Source organism: Phacochoerus africanus, chromosome 13 (genome assembly GCF_016906955.1).
Source record: "Phacochoerus africanus isolate WHEZ1 chromosome 13, ROS_Pafr_v1, whole genome shotgun sequence".
Lineage (NCBI taxonomy): Eukaryota > Metazoa > Chordata > Mammalia > Artiodactyla > Suidae > Phacochoerus > Phacochoerus africanus.
In genome coordinates, this window is record NC_062556.1 from 42,144,826 (window position 1) to 42,160,575 (window position 15,750).

General features: G+C 32.3%; 1 protein-coding gene across 1 annotated transcript in view; it reads right to left on the reverse strand.

Annotated features, from left to right (window-relative positions):
* The window catches only part of KLHL1 (kelch like family member 1), a 384,315-nt gene that overhangs the window by 235,675 nt on the left and 132,890 nt on the right, over positions 1–15,750 (reverse strand). Inside the window, exon 2 of the mRNA XM_047756059.1 lies at positions 8,524–8,706. Within this exon, the coding sequence (XP_047612015.1) occupies positions 8,524–8,706 (183 nt within the window). The remainder of the gene's footprint in view (positions 1–8,523; positions 8,707–15,750) is intronic.

Below are 15,750 nucleotides of genomic sequence, written 5' to 3' on the forward strand. Positions count from 1 at the left end.
GTGGCATAATATGGTTAAAATGATGAAAGGAAAAAACCTCTAACCACGATGACTCTACACAGTAAAGCTATCATTCAAATTTGAAGGATAAATCAAAAGCTTTACAGACAAGAAAAAACTAAGAGAATTCAGCACCACTAAACCAGCTTTACAACAAATACTAAAGGAACTTCTCCAGATAGAAAAGAAAAAACCACAACTGGAAACAAAAATTTTACAAATAGCAAGGATCACCAAAAAAGGCATATATATAGTAAAGGTGGGAGATCATCCACACACAAATATGCTACCAGATCCAGAAGTGGTTACAAATGCAGGATACTGGAAATGCATTTACAATTATGAGACCAACAAATTAATATATATATATTAATTTATACACACACACCCCATATCAAAACTTCAGGGAAACTGTAAACCAAAAATCTACAATTGATACACACACAAATAAGAGAAAGCAATCCAAACACAACACTAAAGATAGTCATCGAAGCACAAGAGGAAAGAACAAGAGAAGCAAAGAAAAAAGGCCAACAAAAACAAATCCAAAACAATTAATAAAATGGCAATAAGAACACATATCAATAATTACCTTAAATTTAAATGGACTAAATGTCCCATCTGAAAGACCTAGACTAGTTGAAGGGTTATATAAATAAGACCCTCATACATGCTATCTTCAATAAGCCCACTCAGTTTGAGGGACAACTACAAATTGAAAGCGAGAGCATGGAGGAAAATATTCTATGCAAATGGAAATCAAAAGAAAGCAGGAGTAGCAATACTCATATCAGACAAAGTAGACATTAAAATAAAAAATATTATTAGAGATAAATAGGGACATTACATAATGATCAAAGGATCAGTCCAAGAAGACGATAAAACAATTGTAAATATATATGCACCCAACATAGGATCACCTCAATATATAAGGCAACCACTAACAACCTTGAAAGGAGAAATTGAAAGTAACATAATAATAGCAGGGGACATTAACACCCCACTTAATGCACAGATCAGCCAGACAGAAAATCAACAAGGAAACAGTGGCCTTAAATGATGCTTTAGACCAGATGGACTTTATAGATATGTATAGCATATTCCATCCAAAAGTAGCAGAATACACATTCTTCTCAAGTGCACACAGAACATTTTCCAGGATCTCATTTTGGACCACAAATCAAGTCTCAGTAAATTTAAGAAAACTGAAATCATATCAAGCAACTTTTTCAACCACAACACAATAAGACCAGAAATCAATAAGAAAAAGACAGCAAAAACACCAACACGTGGAGACTAAACAACATGCTACAAAACAACCAATGGATCACTGAAGAAATCAAAGAGGAAATAAAAAATACCTAGAAGCAAATGACAACAAAGACACAACAATCCAAAATCTATGGGATGCAGCAAAAGCTGTTCAAAGAGTGAAGTTTATAGCAATGAAATCCTCCCTTAGTAAACAAGAAAAATCTCAAGTGAACAACCTAACTATACACCTAAAACAACTAGAAAAAAAAGAACAGACAAAACCCAAAGTTAGAGACCAAAAGTCATAATAAATATCAGAGCAGAAATCAATGAAATAGAAATGAAGAAAACCACAGAAAAGATTAATGAAACTAACAGTTGGTTCTTTGAAGAGATCAACAAAATTGATAAACCCTTAGCCAGACTCATCAAACAAAAAAGAGAGAGGACTCAAATCAATAAAATTAGAAATAAAAAAGGAGAAGTTACAATGGATATCATAGAAATACAAAGGAACATAAGAGACTACTACAAGAAATAATATGTCAATAAAACTGACAACAGAGAGGAAATGGACAAATTCTTAGAAGAGTATAATATTCAAAGATTAAACCAAGAAGTAATGGAAAAGTTGAACTGACCCATCACAAGTACTGAAATTGAAATTGTGATTAAAAAAAACTTCCAACAAACTAAAGTCCAGGACCAGATGTCTTCACAGGCAAATTCTATCAAAAATTCAGAGAAGCATTAAGACCTATCCTTCTGAACCTATTCCGAAAAATTGCAGAGGAAAGAGCACTCCCAAACTAATTGTATGATATCAAAACCAGATAAAATATTACAAAAAAAAAGAAAAGAAAATCACAGGCCAATATCACTGGTGAATATAGATACAAAAATCCTCAACAAAGTACTACCAAACCAAATTCAGCAATATTTTAAAAGGATTGTACATCATGATTAAGTGAGCTTTATCACAGGGATGCAAGGAGTTTTCAATATGTGCAAATCATCAGTGTGATACAGCATATTAACAAACAGTAAAAACCATACGATCCTCTAAATAGATATAGAAAAAGCTTTTGACAAAATCCAACACACATTTCTGATAAAAACCCTCAAGAAAGTGTGCATAGAGGGAACCTACCTCAACATAATAAAGGCCATATATGACAAACCCACAGCTAACATCATTCTCAATGGTGAAAATCTGAAAGAACTCCCACTAAGATCAGGAACAAAACAAGGATGTCAGCTCTTGCCACTACTATTCAACATAATGTTGGAAGTCCTAGTGAAGGCAATAAAAACCAAAAAGGAATCCAAACAGGAAAGGAAGAAGTAAAACTCTCACTGTTTGCATATGACATGATATTATAACTAGAAAATCCTAAAGATGCTATCAGAAAACTGTTAGAGCTAATCAATGAATTTGATAAAGTTGCAGGATACAGAATTAGTAGGCAGAAATTGACTGCATTTCTATATATTAACAATGAAAGATCAGAAATAGAAATTAGGGAAACAATCCAATTTACTTTTGCATCCAAAAGAATAAAATACCTAGGAATAAACCTACCTAAAGAAACAAAAAACCTGCACTCTGAAAAATATGACACTAATTAAAGAAATCAAAGATTACACAAACAGATGGAAAGACATACCATGCTCTTGGATTGGAAGAATTAATATTGTCAAAATGACTACACTGCCCAAGGGAATCTACAGATTCAATGCAATCTCTGTCAAATTACTGAGAACATTTTTCACAAAACTAGAACAAAATATTTTAAAGTTTGTTTGGAAGCACAAAAGACCCAGCATAACCAAAGCAATCCTGAGAAAGAAAAATGGAGCTGGAGGAATCAGGTTCCCTCACTTCAGTCTTTACTACAGAGCTAATGTTATCAAAACAGTATGGTACTTGCACAAAAACCAAAATACAGATCAGTGGAAAAGGATAAAAAGCCCAGAATTAAGCACATGAACCTACTTTCAACTAATCTAAGACAAAGCAGGCAAGAAAATACTATGGGGAAAAGACAGTCCCTTCAATAAGTGGTACTGAGAAAACTAGACAGTCACATGTAAAAAAAAAGAAATCAGAACACTCCTTAAAACCATACACAAAAATAAATTCAAAATGGATTAAATGCCTACATATTAGACCAGATATTATAAAACTCTTAGAGGAAAACAGGCCAAACACTCTCTGACATAAACCACAGAAATATCTTCTCAGGTCCAGCAGTATCTCCTACAGTAATGACAAAAAAAAAAAAAAAACTAATTTAAAAAAAAATTGTACCTAATTAAACATAAGTATTTTTGCACAGCAAAAGTAACCCTAAACAAAATGAAGAGACAACCCACAGAATGGGAGAAAATATTCGCAAATGAAACTACTGACAAGGGATTAATCTCCAAAATATATAAACACCCCCTGCAGCTCAATACCAGAAAAACAAACAAAAAAAAAAAATCAAAAAATGGGCAGAAGATCTACATAGACAATTCACCAAAGAAGACATATAAAGGTGGCCAAAAAAGCATATGGAAAGATGTTCAACATCACTAATAGAGAAATGCAAACCAAAACTATTATGAGGTACCACCTTACACCAGACAGAATGGCCATCCTCAAAGAGTCTGCAAATAATAAATGCTGGAGACCATGTGGAGAAAAGGAACCCTCTTACACTCTTGGTGGAAATCTAAGTTGGTATAACTGCTATGGAAAACAGTATGGCAATTCCTCAAAAAACTAAAAATAGAATTACCACGTGGTCCATTAATCCCTCTCCTGGGCATCTATCCAGAGAAAACCATGGCTCAAAAAGATACATGTACTCCAATGTTCATTGCAGCACTGTATACAATAACCAAGACATGGAAGCAACCTAAATATCTATCATCAGAGGAGTAGATAAAGAAGATGTGGTTTATATACACAGTGGAAAATCACCCAGTCATAAAAAGGAATGAAATAATGGCATTTGTAGCAACATGGATGAACCTAGAAATTATCACGCTAGTGAAGTTAGTCAGACCGTTAGACCCCAATGTCATATGCTATCTCTTATGTGCGGACTCTAAAAAAATGATACAATGAATTTATTTGCAGGACAGAAATTGGCTCAAGATTTTGAAAAACTTATAGTTACCAAAGGAAATAGGTTGAAGAGGGCAATTGACTGGGGGTTTGGCTTGGAAATGTCCTAAATTTAGGTTGTGATGATGGTTGTATAACTATAAATATAATAAAATTATTTGAATTTAAATAAATAAACAAACATGTTTCTATTAATATCAGTTCCTACTTTTAGCTCAACTATTTTGTTAATACTAGTGCTTAGTAAAGAACATTAAAACAATAACTATATTCCTGAAATAACTAAATTCATTATCAAACTTGCACAAAAATGAAAATAGAATGTAATATTTTATGAAATGCTCAGTTTTTTGGTCTATAGAGCAAAATCCTTTTTGTCCTCATCACATATCATTTTCATTTTCACTTAAGTTTTTATTTTATCATAAAATGTTCATGTTCAGAAGTTCAAAGAAGACATATATTTATACATTAAAAATAATATCAGCCCTCCCTTTATTCTGCCAAGGAGCCCTTCTCCCTACGAATAAGCTTTGTTGACTGTATATCATATATCCTTCCATACTATTTCTACGCATATAAATAACACTATTTCCAACTCAGAGATCGTTAGTAGTTAAGATTTTCCCCTTTGTTTCTAACCAATGAATTTATTCTTTGTAATGGCTAAAGGGAGAAAAAACTTTCAAAAGCTTAACTGTATTTTATTATATATCTGTACATTATAAAAGAATTGGCAGTGAAAACTTCTTTTACTATTGAAAATTTGTCCAATTACTAACATGATTTTGTCAGTCTAATTTTCAGCATCTGACATCCCAGCCTACCTACCAAAAATTCCTATATGTAGTATTCAGAGATTTACCTTCAAAAGTTTTGGTTCACTTGTTGTTAATCAATTATTCCAGGCCATTTATGAGAAGTCTATTTTAATTTTGGAATTTTTCTGAGGATCTAAAGCATAGATAAAATCAAAATGTGATTAATTTTCATGCTTAAAATGTGTTAATGTCATTTTAAGCATTGTTAGTCTTTCAGAGCTAATCTACTTAAAAACATGCCTAATAATAACCTAACATATCTATATATCTATACTGCCATGCATTTCATAAATGAATTAATAGTTGTGATATACATAAGATAAAAAAATATGTACAACAAAACCATCACATAAACTAAAGGTTTTATGGAGATCTATTTAATGGTCATAATTTGTTAACTTAAATAGAGTTTGCTTTGAAAATTTCAAATGACAATTGAATTAATATGAAAGTAAAAATATATGATCTTTATGAATGACAGTTTATAGCAGTGGCTTGCAATGTCTTTCCTGGAGGAGCAGTAGATCTTAATGCAAGTAATTTCTTTTTTATTATTTAAAATTATTCAATAGTCCCATATTTTTCACTACTAATGACTGGAACATTATATACATATGCACTGTGTGTGTGTGTGTGTGTGTGTGTGTGTGTGTGTGTGTGTGTGTGTGTATGGCCAAAGACAACACTCAACTGTACTAATCAAAATATAAAAGTGTAACTTAAGAATTTATTCATTTCTATTATTGCTAAGATGAGTATTTGTTTAAGGCAACAATTTAATTTTGCACTAGTTATAGTCAGTTCATTTTTTGAGAGTATAAATCAGGAAGTTCAATGTACATGCTATTACTGGAAACATTTCTTGCCTTTCACAGGTGTCCCATAAATATTTTCCCACATATTTGTTAATATATTTTTAACTTCAAAATATAATTATAAGATTTACTTTTATCAAGATTGTGCTAAAGTTTTAGACTATAGAATAATAAAATATAAATCCTTATTTAAATGAATTTAATGGATAGAGTAAAATCATTCTTATCATATTAAGGAAAGTATAGAAGGTTGACATGACAATAATATATTTAACTTAAAATTTTCTAAATATATAAAATATATGTGTTAAAAATATTTATAAATATTGGAGTTCCCATCGTGGCATAGAAGAAACTAATCAAACCTGGAACCACGGGGTTGCAGGTTTGATCCCTGGCCTCGCTCAGTGGGTTGAGGATCTGGCATTGCTGTGAGTTGTGGTGTAGGTCGCAGTTGTGGCTCAGATCCCATGTTGTTATGGTTGTGGTGTAGGCTAGCAGCTGTAACGCCAATAAGATGCATAGCCTAGGAACGTCCATATGCCATGGGTTTGGCCCTAAAAAAAACAATTAAAAAATTATAAATATAAAATATGTATAAAAGTAATATATTGCTTAGATATTTTAGGCTAATCTAAACCAAGAAACAATTTTATTTCTTAGTCATATGGATTATTATCTTCAAAGCTTGCATGATTTTTAATCAAGTTATTTAGAAAAAATATTAATGACCTAAAGAAGAATAATAAAAAAACAATTGTTCAATATATTGTCCAAAAATGCTTCAAATGAGAAATATTAAATCATTATCAATAAAAACTTATAATACAAATTTTATAAATCTCTGTTCTTGAATCAGCATTTGATGTGTTAATATACTTTTGAGTTGATTGAATTCTATCTTCTTACACAAATGTATATCTAATTATTTAACTAATAAGTAATTTAAATGAAATAAACTTAGCTACATTCTCAAATTAAAAATCTTACAATAGAATTTTTATCTACATGCTATTATATGATAGCTCAAAATAATTTATTCACCACATATATTACAATATTGGATTTCTCAATAATGATGACTATTTGTTAGTTACTCTATTGCTAATAATGAAAGTTCATAGCAATTCTTGAAATATAAGTGTGAATTTTATATATTAGAGTTGTTGCTGGAGTTCCATTGTGGTGTAGTTGTTTAAGGATCTGACATTGTTGCTACAGGCACTTGGGTAGCTGTTGTGGTGTGGTGCAGTCCCTAGCCTGGGAACTTCTACATGCCACAGGCATGGCCAAAAAAAAAAAAAAAAGAAAAGAAAAGAAAAGAAAAGAAAAAGAATCATTGCCATGGTTGCCATGGTTAGTTGATAGATTAAACCCCATATGGTGTGGATTAGTTAGTTAATGTCAAATGTTCTTATGCATTTCTAATGTATTGGTTCAAATTCAATAACCACATTTTAATATTACTAGCATAGTAGAAACAGTCTTAGTTTTCTGGGAATCTTTTAATAATCCACACTTAGTGTATATACATTACCTAGATAATACAATTTAAACTAAAAAACATGGGATGAGTACTACATTGAAAATACTTACTATTCACAGTTAATTTATTTTTTTTATTCATAAGTATTAATGGTATTAAATGACATAAATCAAGGTATTCTAAGGCTATTTACCCTTGTATCAAATATATAAAATAATCAGTAACAAAAAATTAAATTAAAATTATTCCCTTATTTAAATTTTCAAAAAATAAACAGAAAAATGGGAATAAAATCAACATTCAATTTAATGAATTTTCAAAAGTAAACTGATAGCAAATCAATATAATCATGGGAAATAATCAGATATCCACTTCATGTAACTTAAAATTATCAAGCATAAGTATATAAAGAGTGCTTAAAAGTGTATTAGTCTTTAAATATATTGGCCTTACCATTAATATCAGTGTACCACAAATCAAAGAATTTTAATAAACATAAAATAAAGATGTCACTTAAATATGTTGAATTTCCTACTTGAACAATTAAACAATATCTACCCAAGATAACTTGATTTCCTTTCAATTTTGACAGAAAATCAGTAGGTTACATCATCCTCAGTTTAAATTGATTTCCACTTACTATGATTCTGAATCAATAAAATTGAGTATTTTTTAATTCTTATTAGAGGAAGTTTTATTTTGGAACAATTTATATTAGCTTTACTTTCTTCTTGCCATTATAATTCTCCTGATAATACCAAAGCCTTCTTAGAATTTTTTTTTTTTTTTTTTTGGCAGCACTTGCCACATGGCAGGCAGTCACTGTTCTCACACTAGGGATAAAACCTACACCAGAACAATGACCTGAGCCACAGAAGTAACAATGCCAAATCTTAACCCACTATACTATGAGGGAATTCACAGAAATGTGGATCCTTAATTCTCAAATCATAGAATATTTTGCAATATACATAACAGACTCTCATTCTAAACATATGAATGAGTATTTCCAATAAAGGCAGATTACTTTACCTATGTGCAGGTATTTTTCGGTTTCCAACAATCAGGATAACATCACAGAGTTGCTGTTGTTTCAAGTAACTTTCCATTTTCCTGAAGGTTTGTTCAGCATGGTGCACGGCCTGATAGAATTCTTCAGAGCTACTGGAGTCCATATCACTCTGAGGTGTTAGTGAATGGCTAGCTGCTGACAGCCTGCAAACCATACAAAAAAAAAAATATATATATATATATATATATGGGGTTTATAAAATGTTTCCAATTGTTCTGAACTACATACTGAGTTTTAGAATGTTCGTCATTGTTAATATATCAGAAAAAAACCATTTTGGGTTAAATGAACGCTAGGAAGCAATATAAGGATTGTAAATTTTTTCTCATGCTAAAGAGACTTAAAAGATAGGTTATCTGTATTTATTGCAACAGTAAATTAATAAAATTGAAAAAAGTCACAGAAATGGTAAATTACAAACATGCTTATTCTAAAAGTAATTACTAATTTAATCAATTTGACATCAAGATAGACCATCTAATTCCATCTAATTATACTACTCTAAATTACTACTCTTATGAGGTTATAGTAAATGCTGCTTTACATAAGTAGGAGATTTTTACTGTGAGAAATTATAAAACATAGTTTATAAAAAAGATTAACACAAATGTGAAAGTAATTTTTTTCATATTCTACACCCAACTAATTAAACAAAAACATACAGAATGCATTAACTCATTATTAATAGATGTTTTGATCTTGCGTGTGTATACATATACACATATATAAACACACATGTGAGAAACTTTAGGATTATTTTATAAAATGCGTGATACTTCAATTTACCTACTATGTTTATTAATGTCATAGACCACTTCATAGTGAAGACTTTAAGGTACCATATTCCATATAAGAAGACTCAGTATACTTAGGTGCATGATAAACTCAGCATGCTCAATCAAGTGTTTTGATAATACATATCTAAAATGATTTAAAAATAAAAATTTATTAAATACCTAACAATAATGATGAAGTGGCTTATTTCAAGACAGAAAGCAACATGGAAAATTTGCTTCTACTTACAATACAATAAATTGGTACTGGCTAAACCTCTCACAAAGCACACCACAAAATGTTACATATAATATTAAAATAACTTCTTTAATATACTTATAGCTACTAAGGCAGCCAGGATCTGAAAGAACAAGATTCTAGAATAAGGATAAACTCATGGAAATCAGCTCGAAATTCTACACAGCTTTTTCTTTCCTCCTCAAGGCATCTACTAACTATGTACACCATAAGGTTAGAGTCTGAGAAGCTCAGAAACTAATAATGTGGCAACTAAGCAGGACCTCTGCTGGTACCATGGAGCTTGGAGGAGGAATGGATACTGGAATTACAGGCTTCAGAGTGGATACTTGAGGGCAAACCAGGAGCCATCAAGGAAAGTTCAGGTAAGGCTATTATTGCCACTTTTCCCCTCACAGTATTTGCTAATTTTTAAGCATGCTAGATAAGCAGAAAATAGTTTATGGGATGTTGAGAAGTTAAACAGAAATTGAAAGAAAAAAAATTCGAGTTAAAGGACAAGCAAGAACAGGGTTCTGGTAAATAAATGGAATTTCAACTCCCTGAAGGACTGTATCCTAGAAATCAGGAGAACTGAAAATAGACAAGCTAAAACAAAGGCTGAAACCTAGATTTGAATCAACGAAATTCCCAAGTGCGTTAAGGTGATCTTCTAATGGAAATGCTCACAAACAGTCAAAATAAATCCTCTTTAGAAAGAAATAACCTCATTCATACTCTATGATTTCTTGTACACATATATAATACTTGACCTTAAGGAAAAAAAAGCAGGTCTATAAAGAAATAAAATTTGGGAAAAATAGTCATTAGAAACAGGCTCTCAGGAGCTACAGATAACTATAAATGGATGGATCACAGTTATTTAGTAGATGTGTAAACAACCTAAATGTCCATTGACAGATGACTAGATTAAGAAGACGTGGTATATACATACAATGGAATACTATCAGCCATAAAAAGAACAAAATAATGCCACTTGAAGCAACATGGATGGAACTAGAGACTCTCATACTAAGTGAAGTAAATCAGAAAGAGAAAGACAAATACCATATGATACCACATATCTGGAATACAGCACAAATAAACCTTTTCACAGAAAAGAAACTCATGGACTTGGAGAACAGACCTGTGGTCACCAAAGGGGAGGGAGTTGGGTGGACTGGGAATCTGGGGTTAATAGATGCAAACTATTGCCTTTGGAATGGATAAGCAATGAAATCTTGGTGTATAGCACTGGAAACTATAACTAGTCACTTATAATTGAGCATGAAGGATAGTGTGAGAAAAAGAATGCATATATGTACGTTTGACTGGGTTAACTTCGCTGTACAGGAGAAAATTGACAGAACACTGTAAACCAGCTACAATGGAAAAAAAAACAATTAAAATAAGTAAATAGATAAAAATTTTAAAAAATTATGGTAAAAAAAAGAACCATAAGTAGAAAAATATTGAAGCAAAAATCTATAAGCAATAGTTTGGAAAACAAATGAAACATGGTAAGAAATTTAAAAATCTATGTAATTGTAGTCTGAAAAGCACAGGAAAGACAAGATGGGGCAAAAGCCATCTGAAGAAATAATGGTCAATTGTTTTCAAAAATGTGTTAAAGACCTCAAGACACAGATTTAAGATTCACTGAACATTCCATGATAAAGAAAACTATCATAGTAAAACCAATGCAAAACCAAAAAAAAAAAAACAAAAAAACAAATAACAACAGAAATCTGGCGACTTTCTATACAAAACCTGAAAAGGATGTTACAATGCTACAAGGAAGGAAAATTAATGGCCACTGTTTCTCTTAAACATTTTTGAAAAATTATAAGCAAAATATTAACAACCAAATACATAAATGTATATAAAAAAGAAATAATAAACATATCAAATATATAGTTGACAATGTATCATATCTAAGTTGGACTTAAGGAACAGTTTTAATTACATAAAGCCACTTCATTCATTCATACAGCAAACATCAAATTTTGTTGAATCCCTTTTTCCTTTAGATTGAAAATGAAAGCTTTTAGTACCACTTCTATTTAACATTTTTCTGAAGGTCTTGCCAATGTAATGTAAGCAAATAAAAAATAAATTCCATAAAAGTTAGATAAGAAAAAAAATATATCTGATAACACCTCCAGAAGATGTTTAAGCACATATAGGATCTAAAAATTCTACAGAGAAATATGCAAATCTAGATCCATTAAAATCATTTATGTTCTGTGTTATCTACAATATTTGTCTACACGATACGGTTATTTTCATGAGACTTTACACGTTTTCTTTTAAATGTTTAAAACTATAGAAGTTTTGCTATATCATATGTTTTTCTTTCAGAAATTTGTAAATTACAACCCAGGAATATGGTCATTTCCCAGAATATATTTTAGGAATTCAGGCTGAGGCATATGTGGCAAGAACAGTAGAATTCTTCCAGACATTAACACACTGAACAGAAAGTCACAAAATGTCCTACAAGATGAATTTTTAAATCAAAAATGAGCATAATACCATTGACTCTCATATAACTAAGGAGAATCGAGTTGGGACTGTAGCTTGAGATTTACAGCAAGACTACCTCCATTAAGATCCTGATATTTCTGATCTGGTATCAGCCCACATGAATAGCATATAAAATTCAAGATATAAGAGACAACTCTGTAAAATGGCTCCAGATTGTTATAAAGGAGGCTTGGGATAAAGACCCCATTCAGATCCTTATGTCAATTTCCAACAAGTTAGATAATATATTATTGAGGGGCGAAAGTTTTACATTTCACTAAGAATTTCATAGTTTGGGAAGTGTTACTGGGAAAATAATTTAATATACTTTATTTTCAAAACACTCAATTTGTGATGGATACAATATTGGAGAAAAATAGTACAATAAATCGAATTGCTTTCACTTTCAGTTTTAAAGCTTGGTGAGATGTGAAACAGGACATAGAATTTGACAGGATTAATTCAAGGTCAAAAAGCTAATTACTGTCAAGATAGCCATCTTTTACATAATCCAGGTACACTAGCATTTCTCGATTGTGATGTCGACTTGCGTCTTTTCTGAAGAATTTGAAAGTAATTTGAGAATAAGTCTTAAAAGAACAGAAAGCTGGATATTAGTTCGAAGGTGATTTTTTTAGGAGTTCCGTGGTGCAGAAGAGTTAAGGATCAGGTGTTGTCAATACAGCAGCCCAGGTCACTTCTATTGCACAGGTTTGATCCCTGGCCTGGGAACGTCCACATGACAAGAAGAAACAAGAAAAAAAAATGTTTTTTTCAATACAGAGTTCCTGTTGACTCCCAGATTTTTATCCTAAAAGTTCCCATGCTTCATTTCTCCATATGAAAACAAGTCACTGTTCTTGAAGACTAGTTGATTTGCAGAGAAATAGTAATGCTGGTTTGACTTGATTTTCTACCTATAAAGTCATTGTCACAGTGCTTACACATTTCCTCATAAATCATTTCTTGATCTTAGACTTGATTAAGGCTTGTTGTCCTTGCACTTGGGTTCAGGATATAAAAAGGAGTTTCAGGGCTCTTCTGATTTTTAAGCTACAGTTCATTATATAATCTTCTTCCCATCACATATCTAGGCTTATTATTTTAACAAATGACATCTTACAATTTAGGAAATGGAGATTATATCTTTACCATGTTTCCTATGAGTATTATGAAAAAAATCTGACATTGGATTATTGCTGTTACTATCTAGCTTTTATGTCTTCAACCTAAATAAAATTTATAGTTTCTTTGCAATCTGAGAGTTTCTCAGATAATATGATCTAACATTGTAATTTTTATTCTTATTGTGACCCAACAATATAAAGCTCCCAGTTTTAAAAAATATAATTTAATTCCAATATGACTTCTTCCCAACAGAATTTAAACATGCTTAAGACTTCTCCAACATAAGATATATAAAACAATAAAATGAATAACATTTTTTTCTTGACCTTGTGAATAGAACTACATCACAAGTGATTGTGATATGCTCTGGCTACATCCATGCTTGCTGCCCATGCTGGACTTCTGCTGAACCCTCTAAATTAAAGCTGATGAATAATTGCTAAGAACCAGATTTATCTGGCCTAAGAAAACATAGCTTTCCCTAGTAAACAAGAGATTTGAACAAGATCCCTTACATGGTGGCCCTGGGCCTGCATCGTAAGTCCTTTTGTTCCTGAGTCTCTTTACTTGGTTGAGATTTAGGCTTTTATTCCTGGGTGTCTTGTTGGATGGATCACATAACAGGTTGCTTTCTTTCACTGAGTGCACTATAATGGGATATTTGCAGCCTAAGACTCTTATAAGGGAGGATTCTCCCATGCCTAGAATTCCTCTTGGGCACAAGTGCACAAAGTAAGGGGCTGCCTCTTGTGCTTACCTAGTTACATTGTAATGGTATCCCAGAGATGATATAAAATAGATGTGGCCACAATAGGGAAATTTTGAAATTCCAAAATGATCTTTTTTTTTTTTTGTGCACAATTAGAAGTTAATGGTTTGAAACTAAAGAAATACAGTGGGAAGCCTATTTCAATTGATATACTGAAGCCTTCCAAGGAACTCAGGAAACACAAAAGTTTGGTGAATCTTAATTTTTTTCACTCCAGGATACAGTTTATAAGCTCATTACTGCAAATAAATATCTTCGCTCTCATCTAAATGCTCTGGAAATGGCTCAAGAGACCTCTTCTTCTCCTTCTCCTTCAGTGCCTGCTTATCCAGAACTTGCTTAGCTGTCATTTTATCTTTCCGACCCTCCTGTTCCTCCTCCAAAATCTCCCTATCTAATTGCCTTACCATCAAAAATCTTTCCCATTGTCATTACTTTCAACCCTGATGGCACCAGCCATCTAGTAGAATATAGACCTTGGCCCCCTGCAGAAATATGGGCCATAATTCAGGAATTTCCCAAGGCCACTGAGGACCTCTTCAGCCTTTCAGAAGAATTTAACCTTGTGATAACAAATGTATGATCCAGGATTCTCTAACTTGTATCAAATAATGAGCATCTTAGAGAAAGCCAAGCCAGACACTGGCCAATGATTGCTGGCTGGTTTACCCTTTAGATAATATTCAAAGAAAGGACATCAGTATGGTGGCACTAGCTTCACAGTTATCTTGAGCCCTTCATGAAACAGTTTCTTGGGCTTTTTCCCATCTCCTTCACCAAGGGAAAAATTCAGTCCTCTACACAAAGACCTAGTGAAAATATTCATGTCTACAGACAGGATTCTGAGAAAACTGTTCCTACTGAGGCAAACAGTGCCCAAATCCTCTTTAATTCAAACTTTGTTGGAGTATTAGATGAAAAACTTGAATGGCTGATGAAATGGGTACAACTGGGAAACAATGATCACTCCTGATCTCGTCAATTTGGCTCATCAGCTATCTATAACTATCATGGGTACATAAAACTTAAGATCACTAACACCATTAGCAGGTAAGTTTTTGGAGCAGCTCATGACTTTGGAATTCTTAAAAGTTTTCTTAACTTCAGTGGGAAATGAAAATAAAAATGACCACTTTTGTTAAGACTTTACTGACAAATAATTGACAGTAATAAACTTCCTAGGGCATTCCAAAGATAACACTGAAGAATGAAAGGGGAACCAATTGGCAAAGGTGGCAGCATTATAAGATTTAGGTTCCATAAAGGAACATCTTCTTTTCAGTCATTCTGTTTACACTATGTTGGCTGCTTTGGAAGGATATGGAGATTCAAAGGGTAGTATGAAAGATGGGCACTTGCATGCTAAGAATCAACAGAAATGGATTTTTGCAGGATGCTCATTTGATGAACATACTAGGCTTTGATAGGGGCCACAGAGCTGTGATGTTCTTTTTGCAGGGGTTGCTGATGGAATAATAGCTGAGGAAAACAACACTTTTGTAAACCTTCCTCACAGTTGAAGCATGTGTCAAAATGTCGGATCTGTCCTAAATATAACCCAGAAAAACTTATCCATACTTTTCGAGGCCACTTTCCTTTGCTTCCTGGTTCCTTTACTATCTGGTGACTGGTTTTGTCCATCTGTCTTCCCTTCAAGGATACAAATATGTTCTAGTGATGGTTTGCATGTATTCCCATTGTGGAGAATCCTCTCCTTTCAGATGAACCTTTGCCCTTGTGGTGGCCAAAATAC